This window comes from Chaetura pelagica, unplaced genomic scaffold (genome assembly GCF_000747805.2).
Source record: "Chaetura pelagica isolate M959 unplaced genomic scaffold, ChaPel_1.0 scaffold31, whole genome shotgun sequence".
In the NCBI taxonomy this organism is placed as follows: Eukaryota; Metazoa; Chordata; class Aves; order Apodiformes; family Apodidae; genus Chaetura; species Chaetura pelagica.
Window position 1 is genome coordinate 2,619,901 of NW_009952481.1, and position 21,281 is coordinate 2,641,181.

A 21,281-nucleotide genomic window follows, 5' to 3' on the forward strand; every position below is an offset into this window, starting at 1 on the left:
TTGCATCTCAAAAGTTACTGGTTTTGGTGAAGTCTGTGACTCCCTTATCCTGTTTAAGAGTAAAATGTATATTATTTTCAATTTTGCTTAACCTCAACTGCCCTTACTTCTGGAAAACAAGAGGTCTCAGAACAGTGCCAAGGAAGCAGGGAGGCTCAGAGATTAAATTTCTTTGAATAAATCCAGTGACATTCAGAACAGATAAGGTAAATCCTCAGACATCCCTCCTTCAATTAAATAAACTCCAAACCATTTGGGATTAACTGATCAGGAAAGACGCAGCATTTAATGAAGTTACCATACCCTAAAAAAATCTGAGAACATTTATGTTATGAAAGTCCAAATGTTTCGATCTCAATCAAACCAGAAATTTTAGTGAACATTTTAAGTTATACCTATCACAGCCCAGAACAGTCCTGCTTAGGGATGGATAGGAGGGATTCTGCATTTTATTAAATCTGCTGAACACAGGCACTGCCAAGCACTCCAGATCTGGGCCACAGTTGCCTTTCTTAGCTCCTTGTCTCAGGTACAGTCCCCTTACTTCCAGCTTTCCTTTCTGAACTGGAACAAAACCACCTGGAAAATAAAATACCTTGTTATTAGTGTACAGAGCATAACAGCAGCACTAAGTGCATCCTTGAACCATCTCAGCTAGTGCTTTGGGTTTGTGCAGTTCTTCACAACTGGAATATGCTCTGAGTACACCACCTAATTCAGCTTTGAGTACAAAACAATCCCTCTCCTGAAAAAGCTGAAGACTCATATAAAGGTAATATCAAGAGATCATAATTAATAAAATATGTTTTGTTGAGACCGTTGTGATGATGACATTAAAAAGCAGATAAATTAACATCTTGCAGAAAACAAAATAATCAATGAAACACTCCTCAGCCACATGGCCCATCAGGTTATTTTGCAGGGGAAATATTTAGAGAAGATATTTAGTAACTTTTCTTATTCAGTCAAAATGTATGTTTTAAATTTCTCTTTTTACTTGCTTTTATGTGTTTTTAAAAATTTCCTTCTGCTGTCTCTGGGAATTCATCTTACTGTTCTTTTGTTGACCTGTTCCTAGGGGGATAGAATAATTTCTCCTGAACAACTGCAGTAAAAAGAGCAGTGAAGCATTTGACACTCACCAAAATGTTTCTCAGAGGTGGAATTATCTATAGGTTTAAAGTTAAAACGTTTCAGATTTCTTCACTGCACCTAGGCCACTGCTAGAAGATTATCTGCTTTGCTTCATTGCCTAAACTTTTAACTTTTTAAATAATTTTATTTCAGTGAAGAAAAAACCTATGAATGTCCAGACTACAGAACGTCAGGTCCCAATTCCTGCTACTTTGATAAAAACCACACTAATCCCCGGGCAACGTACAACATCACTGTAATGGCAACGAATGAGATTGGAAGTAACAGCTCAGATCCTCAGTGCGTGGATGTGGCCTCCATAGGTAAAAAGAGAAGAATGAAATGGAAAACAAACCCATTGGAAATATATGTAGCTTTTAATTCTAGAACAAGTAGTGGTGAAAAATCTCTTTCTTAATGGTGTGCAACTTGCTAGGAAGGAGTGTTTATCTACAGATTATCTAGAAGATGCATATTCAATTTATGTGTAAACTACATTTTACTTATAAATTAATTAACTACATATTTTCTTGTAATTTTAACTTTGCCTGAAAAATTGGCTCCAGTTTCTAGTTATGTCCAGTATTTCAATTTGACTCAATGACAGTTTTGTAGATTCCTAGCACTGCAGAATATAACACTTTCAAATTAGGTTAAGCTACCTAAGTTTTACAACTGTAAACATCTTTCTGGCTGCTGCCATTGCAGTCTTGGGAGCATAAAAATAACTGCCTAAGAACTCTGTGGGCTTCTTGTAGTATTTCATATTCCTAAGCCCATTCTGCTTCCTGTATAAACATAATCTACACATTGTAATTATAAATGTACTTAGTCTTTTTAGCTATGAAATACCTGACATTTTAATTTTGCAAGAGTGGCCTAGTGAAATTATGATTCGTATTTCCTTAGCCTGACAAAGTCAGAGTAAAGTCTAAGATTTGCTGATACTGTGGTAAATCAGTAGCTAGTTAAACATTATTAGGGAGAAAGGAAAAAAAGGCTAGTGTATTAACACTTCCTTTACAGAAATGCTGAATGATCTGAAATTAATATGATGAAATAGAAACTGTAACAGAGGTGCTTTTTCTGAGGGAAAATTAAATTAATATAAAACTTCTCATTTTACAGTTCAGCCAGCTGCTCCTGTGAGCCTCTCTCTAGAAACCAAAACATCTGCTAACATAATGTACCTATGGGCAAAATGGTCTCCTCCTCCATTAGCTGGTGTCAGCTCTAGTTCACATTCATACCACTATGAGCTGCGACTAAAACCCGAGGAAAAGGAAGAGTGGGAGGTAATGAAAAAAATACATTTATTTTATAAAATCTCTTTTCTGTGAGTTCCCTTCCCTGAATTCAACTGGTGTTACATAATTTTTAGCTTCTGTAATAATAAAAAATTAATGTAAGCAAATCTGGTTAAAGAAAGAAAAATATTGCAGTGTTTTGTAGATGTAGTGAAATTCAAGGTATTTGTATAATTGCCTTAAAGTCATATAGTAAAAAAAATAAATAAAAAATTAGTCCACAGATATAATATAATTGTGATTTTCATCAGTGTGCCTATTCCTAAGTGTTACAGTAAGATACTGCTTAGCTTATATAGTTTTAACCAAATTAAGATCAAAGCTGTTTACTGATTCATTAACATGTAATTAAAAAAGCAGTCAGTTAAGAATGCAGACAAGGCCAGTATCAGCAATAAAACAGAAAAATCACAATACTGGCTGCTTCAAACAGTTAGTGGACACCTACAAGTTTATAAACACACTTCTATAACTAGCCTCAGAAGTATGCTATATGCAGAAATTCCCCCCTCCCAGGAAGGGTGGGTTGCAAGCACACCCCAATCTCCAGGGAGCACAAAGTCCCCAGTTTACACCCACTTCTGCAGGAGAGACAGATGCTTTAACATAATATGAAACCCTCTCCCTTCTTACAGTCTGCTAAGACACACCTCGGTGAGGAAGCTCCCGCAGGGACTCAAGCACCCCCCCAGCTGTGGGTTCCTGCCTGCTGCTGCCCAGGCTGGCTGGAGAGCAGCTGCTCACAGCATCAGAGGGGCAGCCTGCTCTGCCTGGCCCAGGCAGAGGTCACGATGCCAGAGCAGATCCTGGTAGCACCAAACCAAACTTCAGCTACCCCTGAGGTTCCCTGTCTCCCCCCACTAATTTTCATGTATCTTTAATACTGCTTTTGAAGCTGACCCTTTTTGTTAAACAAGCCTCTCTCTTCCTCCTTGCTATTTAATTGGGCTGAGAGTCATCATCATCATCATCATCCTCTTAAACATGATCAACTGGAGGCAATGCCCCTCTCAGAAAGTTTGGAGTGTCCTACTCACTCACTTTTCCACTGACATTCCCAGCTGTTGCCGTTCTTCTAGGGCTAAGCCACAGTACTCCCACAGCTGAGATACCAGAATGAAATACCACTATTAAAGTTTTAGTCAGGTGGCCTCAATCCTATCTAAATTGTTGATGCCTTAATGATGGAGGAAGTCCTGAAGGACTTCTGAAGAGAGATGCAAAGGGCCTGAGTAAGGCACTTAGTAGAAAGCACTAAAACTAGCCATTAAGAAGCACAAGCTAGAGAGCTTATCTGTGAGTTGAACTCCCTATAGTGTTCCTTGTATTGTGGAACTGATGGAGTACTATTAGGAAATCTGCAATTAAATATATTTCTGACTCTCAGAATTTCAATGCCACCAAACTGGGTTTCTCTGTTAAGTCACTTTCACATCTTATAAAATTCCCGACTGGAACATTTGCTTTTCAGAAGTCAGTGACACAAGTCGCTTTATGTTTGGGGTTTTTTTGTTAAAATGGCCAACTTCTTTCTTATTTTTCCCATCCGTTTTCTCTTCCAGACGATATCTGCTGGAGTGCAGACACAGTACAAAGTGATTAGGCTACAAGCTGGGGTGAAGTATGTTGTCCAGGTCCGTTGCATGTTAGATGTTGGGGAATGGAGTGAGTGGAGCTCTGAAGGACGCATTCAGATCCCCAGTGGTGAGTGGATGATTGCTGTTCTGTTAATTTTTTTTTTCAATTCTAGCCAGTTCAGTGTCGTAAAAGGTGCTTAAGTGGCAGCCCTGCAAACCCAGTTCCTCACATGGATACTTCACAGTGCTCAAGGAACAGCTCAGTGCATCTGACTGTACATTGTGTGTAATTGTCTACTTAGTCCCATTGATCCACTCAGGATCCTCTGCTGAAACTGGCTATGACAGACAGGCTGGGATTTACTAGGAACTCACTTCTCATACAGGTGTGCCTAAAATAATTTGTTGTTGCCGTCCTTCTGTTTAAAAATCATTACAGATTTCATCCATAGCTATAGGTATAAGGTAATGGTAGTCGTGTAAGTCATTCCTTTGTAACTGGGATGCCTCACTGCCGTGTCTCGCAAAGTGTAACACTTGCAGCTACTATGACATGGAAATAACTGTCTGTGTATGGTTGGGTCTGAGTGGATACATTAAATATGCATGACATCATATCTTGTTGTCAGACATTTTAGCCAGGTTGTCTCCAAACTTCTTCTTCTTCTCACATTAATTGTATTGTTATTTGACATGGAGACTGCTGAAGTCCTATTAATAGAAAAATATTTTTAAATGTCTCATTTTCAGATCTGTCTTAGGCAGTTATAAATTTGGAAAATCAATGTCCCTACTCTAAATACCAGAAAATATACATTATTGATGTATGCTAACTCCAAAAGTTTCAGTCTCATTAGGGTTTTGACTAGCATAATCCTATTCAAAATTTAAGTATCTTCCTCTACCCTACTCTAAGTGCTTTGCCTGAGTCTATCAAGACATCATTAGGAATCCAAATAATTATAAAATGCTTGGCACCAATCAGGCAAGTACCTTGAGTACTGAACATAATGTCACTTTGAAAGGAAATAAGATTTACATCTCTGGAGTTGGCTCAGCATAGGTACTTCAGAAGACAATTACTGGCAAAGACATACACAAATGGGCAAACACTTAATATTTTCATGTTTTTTCCCATAAAAGCCAAAACAAATGATGGCATACTTTTTAACAACGAAAAGTATCTTAAAACTTTTTTACTTTTTAAAGAAAAAAAAATATTTCCATTGAAAATAGATTGGATAGCTGTGTGGTTTTTAAATCATTTTATAACACTTCCTGTGACAGTATTTGGGCAACCTTTATCAGATTTGAGGGCAGAGAAGAGCCACAGCCTGGGAACTAAAATATAGCTCCTCAACTGAGGGAGCTGCTGTGGGGTTTTCAATGCATGTCAAAGTAGCTGCTGCCCTAACTACTGAACTGTCCTTCCTTTCCTACACTAGTAGGAAGCAAAGCTTTTTCTTTCCTTGGAGGGGAGGAAAGTACTTTCCTGTGCTTTGCTTGACATTGTTTTATGAATCTTACCTATTAATTAATTTTTTTGTCTCTTAAAGGAGAGTCATCTCCTGAAAAGCCTACAATAATAAAGTGCCGTTCTCCAGAAAAGGAAACATTTACTTGTTGGTGGAAACCTGGTTCAAATGGAGGACATCCTACTAACTACACTCTGCTTTACAGCAAAGAAGGGTAATGTGCTGTGTATGATTATTCAGTGTTTTAGTAGAAACTGCTGGTAGATCAATCCTAATTGGGTTTGCGTTTAGGAGAAGTCATTTTCCATAGTGTATGGTTTTGTCCAACTGACACATTCTGGAATAGTACTAGCAGGAACATATTTATGGTTGAAATAGGATCTCTTTGCTATGTCAGTTTTTTAAAATTTCTGTGAATTATTCTGTCTTGAAAGATAGACTGTCTTGAAAGTTACCATGGTGAAATAACTGCATAATAGTGCACAACACAAATGCACTGTCCTGTAGTTCTTTGGTCACACAGTCCCAAAACAGCCAGATTTTGAAAATTTCTTATTGTGATAATGCTTATTTATTTTGCACAAGTATTCAAATGCTATGAATGCCTTCTGGCTTCTGCAGTAATCTTGGTCCTAGAGCTTAGGTCAAGTGCCAAACATCATTTTAAAGGAGTAGTCAATATTTTGTTTGGGTCCTGTGACCCGTTTGGCTCACCCAGCAGTGCTCAGCCTTGCATTCTGTACTTGTCAATTGAGAGGCAAGTCTTAGTGGAAAAGGCAGATTCTGGTCTAGCCAGCCAGGGCAGAGTCTGAGGTCCACATTCACAGCTTTGTCTTTTGTTACTGTGCATCTCAAAGGAGCCTGGAAACAACTTTCTCTCCAGTGCCTTGCTGCCTTTGGGAAGCTTGGGAATGGGTTTGGAGGACAGGTACAAAATAGATTTTTTTGAATGACAGGTGATGAAAGACCAAATAGATCCTGAAAGCATATTAATGCTGAACTCATGTTGTGAAATGAACATTGGAAATACTGAGTTTTTAATAGATGGTGAGAAAACTTCAGCAATCACTTCTGCTGGCTCTCTGGAACCTGTAAGGGCCACGTAGTAGACAATGGCATTCAGGAATGTAAGAGCTATACTCTACTAGCCCACTGCTGCATCTACAGCAGCCTAAATTCTTCAGGCTTTGTAGTCTTTCTTGGGGGGCAGGGGGAAAGTGCTTACTCTAGGATTTTCCATGCCTCTTTAATCTGAAAGCAGTTTTCTGATTTCCTTCACTTTGCCAGGAGTGAAAAATCTGGTCCAGCCCTGAATAATGCTGAACTACTAGTCATCAAAGTCAGGTGTCTTGGTCTGTGTAACCTAATCACTGTGTTTCTTTCATTTCAGAGAAGAACAAGTTTATGAATGTCCAGACTACAGAACTGCAGGCCCCAATTCATGCTACTTTGATAAAAAGCACACCTCTTTCTGGACCATATACAATATTACTGTGAGGGCAACTAATGAAATGGGAAGTAACATGTCTGATCCTCATTATGTGGATGTGACTTACATAGGTAAAAGATTAAAAGTATTTTCTGTGGAACCAAATAGTTCAAAATTATGGGTTTTGACACAAGACTTTTAATTCCAGCTCTTCTTATATTACATACAAGTTAAAAATGTGTAAGAACAAATAAGATCTTATCTGGTGTGATAATAAATCAACATTTGTCCCTTTACCATTTTCTTTTCAAAGGAAGCCTAAAATTGCTCAGAACTTTAAAACTGCGTTCAGATAACTATTTACTGGTTTTCCATTTTTCTTTCAGTCAAGCCCTAAGAAACATTATCCAGTTAAAATCTTTTTCCACTCTACCAGCAGCAGAAATCAATTTGATCTTTTAACTAATACACTTGAGCTTGGTTACCTAAAATTGTTTGAATTAGTGCTTTTTATAGCACAGTACTGATAATCTCTATTCTCAGAGTATTTCCATGGAGGTTAGGTGTTTTTTGTCTAAGGGAATGGAACATTTTCACTGATAACCATTTTGTTACCAATGATCTGGCTGCCAGGCTGTCTGGTAAACAGCTTTTGGAGAAAAGGCTTTACATTTTACTTCTATGCTCTGACTACTTGCTTGATGAAGATTTGCAGCAGACAGTGGTAAAATACGTGCATGATGTGCAGAAGCTCTGCCTCTGAACTGAGGAAGCTGCAAGCCTGACTGTAACAGAAACCTAAATTCCATTTGGTTTATTTTTGAGATATAGGTGGGGCTTTAATATTACTGGTTTATTTTCAGACATCCTTACTTATGAATATAGGGGTTATGCTGTTGTATTTTCTGAATGTAAAAGATGTCGGGGGGGAGGCAAGTTTAATCAGCTACATCTGTGTTTTCTGCATTCCCCAAATGAATATGCCAACTTTGGTAAGATTATGGTAAAACACAACTTTCAAATCACAGCATGGAAGATGTTAAATATGAAACTGTTGTGGGGAAAAGCAGTAACACGTGCTAATGTAAGGAAAAACTATTTCTTTTGATAAAGTACTAAGGCAAATCTGAATATAAACTCAACATTTTTACTGCTCTTTATTTTTTTTCTTCAAATTCATAAGTCCATGCCTACTCTGTCAGGAAACTCTTCACCCCTGTGTACCAGCAACAGCTGTAAGTTACAGCACACAATGGAGGTAGAAACTCACCACTCTCATGATTTCATATTTCTTCCTAAAATGCAAGGGAAAAATCATTTACACTCATATGGTCATTCATTTATTTTAACAGTACAGCCCGATCCTCCTGTGAATGTAACTCTAGAACTAAAAAAGCCAATAAATAGAAAACCATATCTGGTCTTGACGTGGTCTCCACCTCCGCTGGCTGATGTCAGGTCTGGATGGCTTACTCTTGAGTACGAGCTGCGACTAAAGCCTGAAGAAGGAGAGGAATGGGAGGTAAGGATGTTGCAAGTTTTTGCTAGATTATATTTTCTGATCAGGAAGACTTTTGTCAGCTAGGTCTCATGCCTGATTTTAATGAAGGAGGCACATTGAATAGTTCAACATTTTTTTAAAAATGCTTGTGTGTTCCGTAATTTCCTGCTAAGAACAGTGGTATCTCAGATGCTGTTGTGTGTTAGCAGATGGCCATTATACAGTAATCATGTTGGCATTGCAAATTAAAATTTTCAGTCTCATTTAGTCAGATTTCTTTTGTGATAATTTGCTCTTAGCCATAAGCACTTCTTAGGTAACAGAAAGCTCAGTAACATTGTAAAACCAGTTAAATTTGTATAGCTAGTCATTAGGTGATAGTTGTCATAGGCGCACAATAACAGTGACTGTCTATAGCTAGCACCTGCAACTCAAACCACTGAGCAGCAAATGGAAGTCTCCAGCTCTTGGTATTTGGCTGCATCCCCTTCTTGTCTTCTGCAATACCTCCCAGTCATCTCTTCCTTCCTTCCCTCCCCCTGTCACGGCATTTCCCAGCTCCCTAGACATGGCAAGATCCACTTTTTACTACTCGTGCAGTTCCACCAACTCTACATTCCTTCCTTTCTCTTCAGTTTAAAGCCACTACCCCTTGTCCTATCACTGCCCTCTCTGGTGAAAAGCCCCTTCCCAGCTTTTCTATAGGCCCTTCAGGTACTGGAAGGCTGACCTAGGGTCTCCCTGGAGCCTTCTCATGGCTGAAGAGCCCCAACTCTCTCAACCTGTCTTTCTAGCAGAGGTGCTGTGATTTTGTAGTGGTTTAATTTGCACAGTATAGCAGAGACAGATCTCATTCCCAGTAAATAATGTTAGAAAGCTGAACTATAGAAATAAAATACATGTACCATTTTTCCATGTCTGCACAAAAATTACTAGGAAGCTATCCAGATTCTTTCTTCATTCCTAACTTGATTATCAAGCCTTAAACCTAGCTGTGACTTTCATATGAAAACACCATGCATTTATGATTTATATTTCATTTCCAGACTATTTTTGTTGGACAGCAAACACAATATAAAATGTTTAGTTTAAATCCTGGAAAGAAGTACATTGTACAGATTCACTGCAAACCAGACCACCATGGATCATGGAGTGAATGGAGCTCAGAAAAGTATATTCAGATCCCTACTGGTGAGTGGCCAGTCATCCTTTCAATAACTATTATTACATGGAAGTAAATCTAATACTTCTGTTAGCTGTTTATGACACCCGTGCAGATTGACATCCTATAGTTTGCCTAGGACAGGTAAGAACATCATTGGTAAGGTAACTGAATTCCCAGTGTCCCTGCATCATACCCAGTTAGATTTCTCCTTCATTGCTTTTTGGAGTTCATAAAGTGAATCCATTTATTTAGTTATTTAAACATGTCCTTTCTGTTGATTCCCTAATTTGTTCTCATGATTGTGGTGGTTAAGACACGGGCTCCAGGGTGAGAAGCAATGGAATTGTTTATTATGAGAAAAATGCTCCATTATATGCTTTTGCAGTGGGAACTGAGAATAAGCAGCCAGGGTACAGAGAGTGTAAACAGCACTCACACCTGCTTCTTGGCACATGCACAGTCCCTGGGTTCCCAGGATGTAGCCAATCACACCCCAAACTCATGATAAACAGTGTTCTGATTTTTGTCAACATTCACAGCAGGCCCTTAGCTGGTCTCATATTGCTTTATCTACTTCTTTACAAATAGAGGAGGCCCTTTTTCTTTTCCCATGGCTGTTCTCCACACATGATGGTAGTTTTTAATTAAAAAGAAAACTAGTAACTGCATTAAAACTGCTACATAGACAACAAAGAGTGACTGCCTTCAGACAATAAGAGCTCTTCATTACTTTTTAACTAGAATGAATTTGAAGTAAATACCTCAGTGTTAAAAGTGTCACATCACAATAGAAATTCTTAAAAGTATCTGCTCCTAGATCATTTAACCCACCACTTAATTTTATTATATGTATTTGATAATGAAATTACTACATTACTGGCATGATTGGATTTGAACCCAATTGCTATAACTGGCTGTGACAAAATTCCTTTCTTCACACGTATCTGTATCATTTTTCAAAGACAGTTTATTTCCTGCACAGTACCATTAGTAAAAATTATATTATCAGATACTACAATTATTTCTGAGATCCATCTATGCTAGTAAAGGCCTTTAGATTCAATATGATGCTTGGCAGTTTATACCAATTTTTAAAATAAAAGTAATTTGAGACTCTTTTTATATGCTGACTATGCTTGTGCTAGATTTGTGTCCTTAAATATTGTCTCTTCCCTAGACTTTAAAGTAAAAGATTTGGTTGTGTGGATCGTTGTTGGTGTCTTATCATCTCTTATATGCTTAATTGTGAGCTGGACAATGATTCTGAAAGGGTACAGGTAAGTCACCACTCTCACAATTGCATGGAGTTGAAAATTCTGAGCCAACCTTTAAACATACATTTCTAATGTTTTATTCAATTTCCTGTAGGTTTTTTGTTCTCTTATAGGCTGTATGTTACAGGTATTTTACTTTAAATTCCCAATGGATAAACAGGCATTTCTATTCTTTAGTTAAACCAAGCTAAATTCTCAGTTGGTTAAGACATGTCTCTCTTAGGTCTGACTATCTTGGTTAGCCATGTAAATATTCAGCAAATGTCATTTGGAACATCCCTGCTTCTGTAGAAGACATGTCTGGTTTTGCCCTAGTTTCCTAAAAGAAACTAGATTATATTATGACCTTGTCTTTTGGCCCACCTGACTGTCAGTTCCCTAGATAATTTGCAAAAAGTACTGAGTAGAAGAAAGAGGCAGACGCTTTTGACGGAAAAGCCATCAGAAGTAATTCATCATAAATCCTGAGCAGTCAGCTGACTGTCAAGTATACACATACAGGCCCACCCCTGAACTATGCCCCAGAAAGCTGTTTCTAGCTTGTTTCAGTGATAAAGTTACAGTGATATTAGAGAACTGGGGGTTAAGAGGCAAAGGACAATAAAAGAATATTAGCAGTTTTACTGTTCCAGATGACTAACTTCTGTACTGTTCTCTTTCCTATAAATACATCTAAGGGTAACTTATGAACTGTAACTGGATTTGTAAATTACCAAGATGAGTAGTAGACAGAAAACAGATGTCTGACAGGGAGGTATCAGATATGGGAGAAGTGCTTAAAATGTCAGTCTGCTTCAGAGGAAATGGGAGAACAAACAGAGATAGGGCTCGTGCTTATGCCCTGTGTGTTTGTTCCTTTTTTTTTTTTCTTTCAGAATGATAGCCTTTATCCTACCACCAGTTCCAGGACCAAAGATAAAAGGCATAGATACACATCTGTTAGAGGTGAGTACCACTGATAACAACAAAATAATCTGCCATTACTTGCTTTTCCGAGTTATATACTAGGGAACATAATTAACTTTAGTAAAGTATAAAACAGATTCAATTAATTTAATCAGTGTGAAAAAATAAGTGACACTTTCAGGTTGGTCATGTGGAGGGCATGTGTGAGACAGAGTCTTGCCTTGCACTCAAAGTAGGAGGGTGTTTGAGAACAGGATTTGCTACCTCAGCTGTTCCCTGGGACACCACAAGAGCCAATGCCTGTGTGATCTTCCTAATAGTTCTTATGGAAGTTGCTCTCCACAGCCTCTTGCCATGCTGAGAAGACATTGTGCTCTATCATTGTCCCCCATTTCCCTCTTGTTAAACCCGTGAGATCTGTAGCTGGTGAAAGATAGTCCTCCTGTTTTAGAAACATGAATTCTGGGGTTGTGTCTTCCCACTGAGGTGAACTCAAAGACATTTTCTTCTTACACTATTACACTATTTTCTGCAGCAGTACAAATCCAGTTCAGGTCTAGTGATGTAGCTATTAAAAATACTTGCATTTTAAATACATAGATTGTTCACAATTGTTCTTGCTAGATAAGCCCTTAGGTTAACAGTGGAAAAATGTATGTTATTATGCCCCTAGACTGGAAAATCTGAAGAATTATTGAGTGCTCTTGGTTGCCATGGTTTCCCTCCAACATCAGACTGTGAGGAACTACTGATAGAATATCTAGAGGTAGAGGACAGTGAGGATCAGCAGCTTATGCCCAGCCATGACAACAGTCATCCTAGCAAAAATGCAAAAATGATACCCAAGGAAACAGACAGTGACTCTGGTCGGGGGAGCTGTGACAGCCCTTCCCTGCTTTCTGAGAAGTGCAGGGAGTCCCACACTCTTCCATCAACATGTCAAACACAAGAAGTTAGAGATGTTCAAGAAAATAAAGGAGGAAGAAGGGTCTGGGAAACTCACTGTATAGCCTCAGAACAGAAAATGCTCCTTTTTGACAATGAGAGTACAAAGTCATCCACATGGCCTGCAGCTCAGTTACCTAATAATCAGCCCCCTATGTTTGCCTATCACAGTACTGGAGATATACCTAAGATAACACTGAGTACCACAAACGTGAACATTGCACCAGTTTTGATGGGAAATGAAGAAAAGCATCATTCACAATATCCTACCACTGAAACTGTCCATGATGACATGGGAAAGCAAAGAGAGGTGGAGAATTTGCATTTCAGAATTGACCAAACCACAGTGCAGGTCAAACAAAACAGACCTAATGACAAGTCACCTTTTTTGAACCCTAAACTGATGGATTATGTAGAAGTTCACAAAGTCAGACAAGATGAAGAGCCAGCAGTATTACTGAAACATAAAGAAAACAGTGGAAAGACTGAAAAATACATTGTTCCAGGAACCAGCAAAGAATATACAAAGGTCTCAACGGTTATGGACCATAATATCCTAATACTAATGCCAGATTCACGCATTCAGCACATACCTGTGTCTCAAGAACCTGCAAGGGAAACATCTCAGAACCCTCAGCAAGGTCAAGCTGAGAAAAATATGAGCTACTGTCTGACAGTTCCAAGTGAGTGCAAAAGAGACACCAGTGGATCAGAGTACATGGACCCATCTTCCTTTATGCCCTCCTTTAAGTAACTAGTAGTTAGTACCGTTCATGCTTAGTAGTTAGGTACAGTAAAACAAAACCACATAGCAAATTGTTCCTTTAAAAAGCCTAGTCACCTATGTGTATTATACAGAAGATAAAATAAGCTGTGGATTGAGTTAATAATCATGGAAGTAAACCTTGGATCACTAACATGTTTTTCTGCCACAGGGAAATGAGAAAATGGATATTATCTGTCACAGAAAATAAACTGAAAACTAATTATTAATTGATTAAGCCTGAGGGAATACTGAAGATTTAACAAAGACCATAGTGATCTGAGCAGTTCCTAAATCAGATAAATTGTTGCACAGCAGCATTATGATCTACAGTGTATTTTCATCTGAATGGATTCTGACACTAGATTAAGTTTTCTTAATATTTTTTCTCTATCTTTAAGAAAAAAAGGAGCTCTTGTATATGACAAATCACACATAAAAGATAATGTATTCAACAAATAGCAGTAAAATAACAAATTTTTCTAAATATATTTTAGCTTTCTTTCAATGTGACAGAAGACTTTGCATCCCATTCATATCCTTGTCCAAACATACCAAACTTGAAAAAAATAGCAGGACAATATTTTATATACTGCCTTACTGTATATAATATACAATTCTACTTTAGTACAAGCCCATATGTTTAACAATGTATTTTTAAAGGCTATTTTTCTATTATCAAAAAAAAAAAGCTAAATACAATATTTTTTGATTTCCCAATGTTATTTAGCTACTTATGAACTTTTATGTTTCCTTCTGCTGACACAGCAGTAACAAGTCTATACAAGTTCTATACAAAGCATAAAATTAAACTTTATACTAATTAAGAATACAAAGTAAATTTTAACTATATTTCTAATATATTACAAATGTATTACTATTTTAATTGTAAATTATTTATTTAAAATGTTTTTATCACCTGTAATTATAAAATTATAATAGAATCTAGGGTTTGAAAGCAAAGCTTTTTCCCACTGAATTTGTACTCTGATGCCAATCACAAATGGAATGGTGTTGTCCTGAATCCTTAGGCACAGCACTTTTCTCTGAGCCTGGAAGAAAAGTTTGAAGTCAGATTTTTCATAATGAAGTTATTTATATTAATTTTGGGATCCAGCCTCTAAAGTCAAAGATAAGAGGCATAAAATCTGAGTCAGAGCTCTGCTGAAATATTGGTGTGAATAAGGAAAGGAGTGCATGTATTTCGGCTGGACAGATGTCATAGAATCATAGAATCATTTAGGTTGGAAAATATTTCAAAGACCACCAAGTCCAACCATTAACCTTGCACACTGCCAAGCCCCACTAAACCATGTCTCTAAGCATCACGTCTACACATCTTTTAAATATCCCTAGGGCTGGTCACCCAACCACTCTCCTGGGCAGCCTGTTCCAGTGTTTGACAACCCTTTCAGTGAATAAATGTTTCCTTACACCTAATGTAAACCTCCCCTGGTGCAACCTGGAGTCCAGTCCTCTTGTCCCAGGAACAGCAGTAGGAACACTGAGGATCCCTCTCATGCCTTGTAACCAAAGGCAGAATTAAAATGATACTGTGGTCCTTCCTTCTGGACACAAGTTTAATCTACTCCAGGAAGATATGATCAAGCAATGACTGAGTAAAACTAGGCCAAGTATTGAACCAAATCACTAATTTCAGGGGAATTTGGAAACACAGAGGAAATTGTACTGTACGTGTAGTGGGAAGTGTATTTACTATAGCTGAGTTCCCTTCTGTTCTTTCCTGAACAGCTTTACATTTCTCTAGCTTTTAATCATTTTATGCACAGAGCCAGCCTTCCTGCAGTATCAGGAACCTGCTGCAGAGCCAGCTAAAAGAGACTTTCAGATTTTGAAGGTCCCAGAAGGACCTAATCTAATTTGGTAAATCAGATTCTCATGTTTTACCTCCATGTCATGGAACTTGCTCAAGTACAGGTCAGTTGAGCCATCTAGTCCTTCCACTGGAAGGACTTTAGAGTTTAACTATCTGTATGTCTGTAAACATACGTATTAGTGTATATGTAGCATTTGCATTAGGCATCAAATTCAGAGCCTGTGTCCTCTGTACAGGCAAGGTACTGCCCACTTCAAGAGGTTGATCAGAGCAGTCTGGATGCTCTGCTGAACGTGCAGAGAGGTATCTTGAATAAGTAGCCACTTATTTAATGCTTGAAGACATAAAGTGGCTACTACAAAGAGAGCATCCAAGCATAAAATCTGGTTAGTTATAGTTAACAATTGTTTCTGTTGCAACAATACACTGTAGCATGCAGTACACCTGACAAATTTTCCAGAGATCCTAGAAGTACTGCAACGAACCCATCAACTTTTCAGTACCAACTGGAATGTTTTGCAGGGCAGCAGCTGGTGTGTGTGCATGTGTCTAGGCTGATAATACACTCTTTATCCCAGTGCTTTATTTGCACTTCAGTTTTGTGACTGAACGTGACAGAGCTGGTCTGGATCAGACACGTTCTGTTTCTCTGCACAGACAGAAGCTGCAGCTCTCTGCTCCTAAGGATGTGCATAAAGCAATGCTGCTACAGGACTTCCGTGATGCATCTCTCGATGCACAGAAGCTACAGAACCTTTAAAGCCACAGCCTAAAGATTTTCCTCATGCAGTAGATTCCTTAGGGTACAAGGCAGGTGACTCCACAGATGTTGTAAACCAAAGAAAGCACAGGATAAGCTGCTTTGGACCTAAGGCAAACAGACACAACTCTTGGCAGATTTTATGTGTAGGATTCATCCTGCCTGACTGTAGGAGTTGATCTGGGTACCTCCAGTAATCTGTAAAGAGAACTGAGTGGAAGAGTTTCTGTGCTTTGCAATAAATTGGTACTGAAGCTGCAAAATAGCTGTAGCCTAAATTACATTATGAGGTGTAGATTCTCTCCTACCTTTTCTGATGAATGTATCAGTATGCAAAATCATCATGGCTTTCTGTGTAAAAGGAAATTCAGCCAGAGGGGAAAAGGTGCATTTTCTTGTTGCTCTGAGGTAGCTAAGCTTTCTGGGAGATGTGCTAGCTAATACAATCTGAACACAATTTTCATAAATATATTTAATAATTTAAGCTGAACAAATTTGTAGGTTAATTATCTTTCCCTTGGATTTGCTTTTATTTTCCAAAACACATTGTTACTCCCAAGGTAGGAGCAACACCTTCTGAAAGTGGCCTTTAACATCTGAAAGTACATTAAGAAGAGAATAAAGCAGTTTTCTGTAAAAATCAGAATAACCTTCTTCTAAGTGTATGGGTCTTTGGATTTTCAAATACTTCTTTCTGTTTGCAACGATGTTGTTTGCTTGCAGCTCTTTCAGGAATAGCTTTTATTAGGAGACAGGTGAGATTTGGCAGCAGTTGTACAGTCAGTTGGAAAATTATGACATACCAGTGGGAAATAACATGCTCTCGAGACATCCTTTGATATACAGAGGGATGAAGTCTGTCACAGAACTTACCCCAGGAACAGGGATTAACCCTCTATCCCTTACCCCATTAGTCAAAATTTATTACTTGGAATAGTGATTTGTAAAATTTGAACATTGTTCTCAATGTCAAATTTATGCATGAGTCACTTAAAGTGCAAATTATTTTTTAGTAGCATAAAAGCCCTGAAAGGAAGGATTAAAGCCCTCAGAAGTAATTAATTTTATAAAACTCATAAAATTATATATATATGTATTTTAATTAATTACCTTCCCTTTAGATGCTGACTAATGTTATTAACAGGTTTTCTTCAGTATTGACAAACATGACTCATTATCTTAAATTTTCTAATTATTTTCTTTAGCAAAGACATGTTTGATGTACAATTTTAGTATTTTAGTGTAATATTCCTGGCTTTTAAAAAAATACAATTTATTGAAGTGGGACAGGTATTCCCAAAACTCACATAAAATGCAGACTTGAAAAACTGTGTAGATTATACTATGTAACTACAAACATTACTTAATAAAAATGTTGTAAACTGACCTTATATCATACTAGTATGGGGACATATGTGTTTATGGAACAAACTCTAAAAAAAAAAGAAAAAAAAAGTCATGATAACTGATTTATGTTAAAGCAGTGAATTCTGTGGTATATCTGTTTATGTGTATATTTAGATGGCTGACAATATGCAGTTGCTTTAAATGTCATTTAAGTATTTAAGTATTTAAACTGTAGTAACAGCAGGTGTTCATAATGAATAATCAGGATTTTATTGTGATCTCTGAAGCATTGTGTATGTAGGGTTCACTTCATGAATCCTGCAAATGTATTTCATAATTTTTCATTAATTGTAAACAATTTGAAGGTGTTGTGCAAGGAAACCAAAGTCATCTAAGTCAGCTGATAGATGCTACACGTCCTCTACAAAGCCATAAAGACAAATGAAATTAAACAGATCGTAAGATCAGGCATCATGTTCTCAACAAACTACTACCTCAGATCATGTTTCTTGTTCCCTTTAAAAAGGCAGACAGAAGTATTTTACTTTGTGTGTCAAATTGTGAATCAGTCTATCAAGATTTTTAAAAATCCTGCTTTTAATTTTCAAATTGTTTTTGTTAACTGACAGCTTGTCATGGGATCATTACTTATGTTGCACTGGTAGCACTAGGATGGGATATTTGAGATGTGTAGCAAAATTACATATTTTTTATGTGGAAAAATAACAGAGAAATGTCCATGTTTTAGGGAAAGCCATACTGGCCAGCTTCCCAGCCAAGAATCAGCCCGTTTCCTGGGCTGAAGAGTTTTTTGCCACAGCCTGTGTGTTCAGCTTCCTAGGGCTGAATGAGCTGAGTTGTCAGAGATGCTCTGATTCTGGGTCTCAGCAGTGGAATTAAGCATTTATCAAAACTTGCTATTTAGAAAGACCCAGTTTTAGCTGCCTTTCTGAGAAATAAATCTTCAAACTTTCCCTAAATGAGCAACAAATGGACATTAACCCAGCTCTAAACAATCTCAAACCCTCATTCAGACTCAAGTTCCTTGTGGGTGTGGAAAGATGGACTGAATTATGTTAACTGGAACAATCTTGAGGAGCTGCCTTGAAAACAATTTGGAAACAAACAAGGGAATTTTGTAATCCTTCCTGTGTATGTCAAGCAGGAGATTAAAGATAAATGGAATACAGAAACACATGCTATATGGGGATAGAAAGAGAGCTTAGTGATGGAAAGAGGGACACAGTTGCTGCATGTGGCAAAATGGAAGAGGTGTACAGTCACTGTAGGGGGGTGAACAGGTGGATAATGAGAGAAATCAGAGGGGGTAAGCAGGCATTCTGACTACAGCTAAAAGGGAGGGAGGACAGAAAATGGAACCAAAGGAATCACGTGTAAGAGCAGGAAAAAATGGGAACTAGTAGAACTGCAGAGAGTGATAATTGAGGGGGAAAAAAACCAAACCAAACCAAAACCACTTTGATATCAAAAGTGGGAATATGCACAGGTACCTCATATAGTCCACAAAAGTAATAAATACTTATTACATGCTGAACAGTTGACAAAATGCTGAAATCAGCTATTGATCAGCTGTTACATATGAGCAGCAAAAGTCCTATATGTGGGAAGCAGTCACTCTCTCTCTGTCAGTTACAGGATTTTTTTCCATGTATCTGAAAGTGGTCCTGGGCAATCGGAATACTTGAAGAGCTAGATCCCTCATCTGATCTGTGTTGTATTTCCTACATACCTAAGGAAAATAAAAATATTTTTAAAAAATCAAGATAAGTAAGGTGTACCACACTTTTTTTATAAAGCAACCTGCAGTTTTTCAGATAGATCTACCAGTGAGGTGTGTCTGTCCATTCACATCGTCTCACACATGCCTGTCATTCTTAAGCATTCTTCTGTTTTTTATTTATTAAAGATAATGTAATGTCCTAGAACTTCCAAGAGAAAAACAACTTTGGGGATATTAGTAAACCATCTCTTGGCATTTCTGGGTATTGTTTAGTTTGTACCTGTGATAATGTATCTGTTAACATTTTCCTTCTTCAGAACATCCCTGTCTTGGTAATAAATTTGGAAAAATGCCAGGTCAGGCTTAAAAGACATCTCTCTCTCTTGCAAGCTAAGTTTTTAAGATAAAGTATTGTATCTGTCAAAATTAATTAAAAAAAAAAAAACAAAAAACACAAAAAAAAAACCAAAACAAAAACAAAACAAAACAAGAACCAGAAAAAACCCACCTGAATTAGTTGTGTGACCTCTTGCAGTGCTGATGTACTAAGAGCTGGGCTTACACTCAACATTTTGGTGTGTAGAAAAGTTAGATATAAGGAAGCCTTTTTTTTACATCTTCCTCTTTTATTTTTGGAAGGTTTAACATCCTGTCCTACTTTGTGATGCTGCTTGTCTTGGACTTTGTCTTGATTTGACTTTTGTTTTGGTCAATGCTGCTTCTGGTTCTTTTTTGTTGTTGTTGTGAGCTGCTGAGTACTTTCACCTTATTTTGTCATTAGTAAAAGTGGAAATGTTTCACTTCAGTTCCTACAAAGTCTGCCTTGGTTAGTTTCACAGACATGTAGCACTGAGTAGAATTTTTACAGGATGCTGGAAATCTTTGTAGAAGTCACTTGTAGAAAATATCCCTTCAGTAGAACAGAAAATTATACATGTCTAGAAAGAGGCAGATTTTTCTACATGCAGAATACATGCAGTAATATAATGATGTCAAATCGTATTTTTTAATATTCACAATGCAGTACACTACTCTCAACTCTCATCTCTGTGTCCAACATTCCAAAAGGAAGAGGAAACTACTGCTCAGATATACTCAGAAAGAGCTCCTGGGCTGCTTTACTGTTATTTTTCTTTTTGGAAAGTACTTTTCTTTAAAATCTGACTACAAATACCGTTCATTATCCATCACTTCCATATATGCATCATATTGCTCAGAGATACTCGGCACTATCTGAGCTTCTGGAATCTTGATATTGTACTTCATCTATTTTTTTAGTCATTGTGAAAAATACCGCAATAGTGAGGGTGCTGGTCTGAAAAAGTGTTGCCCAGAAAAAAGAAAAAAAAAAAAAAAGTGTCAGCAGTTGTTAACTAATTGTATTTGTTACAATTTCTGCCATGCTGTTAAGTGCAGGTAAAAGTTTCTGGAACTTCCTTGCCTGTAATTGTGCCAGCAGGTCTCACAAAGAAGCATAGTTATAAATTAAATTGCATGTTCTGAATAATATGCAGAATAAACAACATACTTGCCAGCAGAGATAATCCAATATTTAAAGCAAACTTACTTCATTTCCATAGGCCATTTCACTGCTAGCCCTGCAATACAGGCTAGGCATTTTTTCCATTACAATCTCAGAATTTGTATGCAATTTGGAATATCCGAGTTATTGTTGTGTCATTGCTGTACCAACAGAATGACTTGAAGCACAATTATTCTACGAACTAGATCAAAATGTTTTGTAGATTTCTAAAATTCAAGAAATTACATAAAGTAGATTTCATATGCAGGATGTAAATTGGTTGGAGAATACTGGTATAAAAAATAGTTGCTCAGGAATTCTTCATTGTTTCTAAGTGTATCTGAAGGAAAATGCTTTATTTTTTAAGTTCTTAATATTGAAGATGCTGGCTTTGATAAAATGTTAGCTATTTCAGTCAGAAGATCAATATTGTTATGAAGTCTGTAGCTTTCTGATGGAATTTTCAATCTTTTGTCATTGTAAAATCTCTTTGCAATCGTGTTTGCATTTCAATTTAATAAAAGTTCTTGTGTGAAATTCACAAATTCTACCTTTTTTTCATTAAATCTAACGATGTCATATAAAATGTGGGGGGGGG

The 21,281-nt window shown here is 37.4% G+C and overlaps 1 protein-coding gene across 3 annotated transcripts in view; it reads left to right on the forward strand.

Moving 5' to 3' along the window:
• Positions 1-13,500, forward strand: part of PRLR (prolactin receptor) — a 54,738-nt gene extending 41,238 nt beyond the window's left edge. Inside the window, exons 3-13 of one of the 3 annotated variants that reach the window (XM_010008733.1) lie at positions 1,288-1,457; positions 2,263-2,429; positions 3,632-3,634; positions 4,004-4,145; positions 5,575-5,707; positions 6,884-7,053; positions 8,275-8,444; positions 9,470-9,614; positions 10,766-10,865; positions 11,738-11,807; positions 12,442-13,467. In XM_010008733.1, coding sequence (XP_010007035.1) covers positions 1,288-1,457; positions 2,263-2,429; positions 3,632-3,634; positions 4,004-4,145; positions 5,575-5,707; positions 6,884-7,053; positions 8,275-8,444; positions 9,470-9,614; positions 10,766-10,865; positions 11,738-11,807; positions 12,442-13,467 — 2,296 coding nt within the window. Of the gene's footprint in view, positions 1-1,287; positions 1,458-2,262; positions 2,430-3,631; positions 3,635-4,003; positions 4,146-5,574; positions 5,708-6,883; positions 7,054-8,274; positions 8,445-9,469; positions 9,615-10,765; positions 10,866-11,737; positions 11,808-12,441 lie in introns of all 3 variants that reach the window. The other 2 variants (XM_010008734.1, XM_010008735.1) reach the window with 2 other exon arrangements.
• The last annotated feature ends 7,781 nt before the right edge of the window (positions 13,501-21,281 follow it).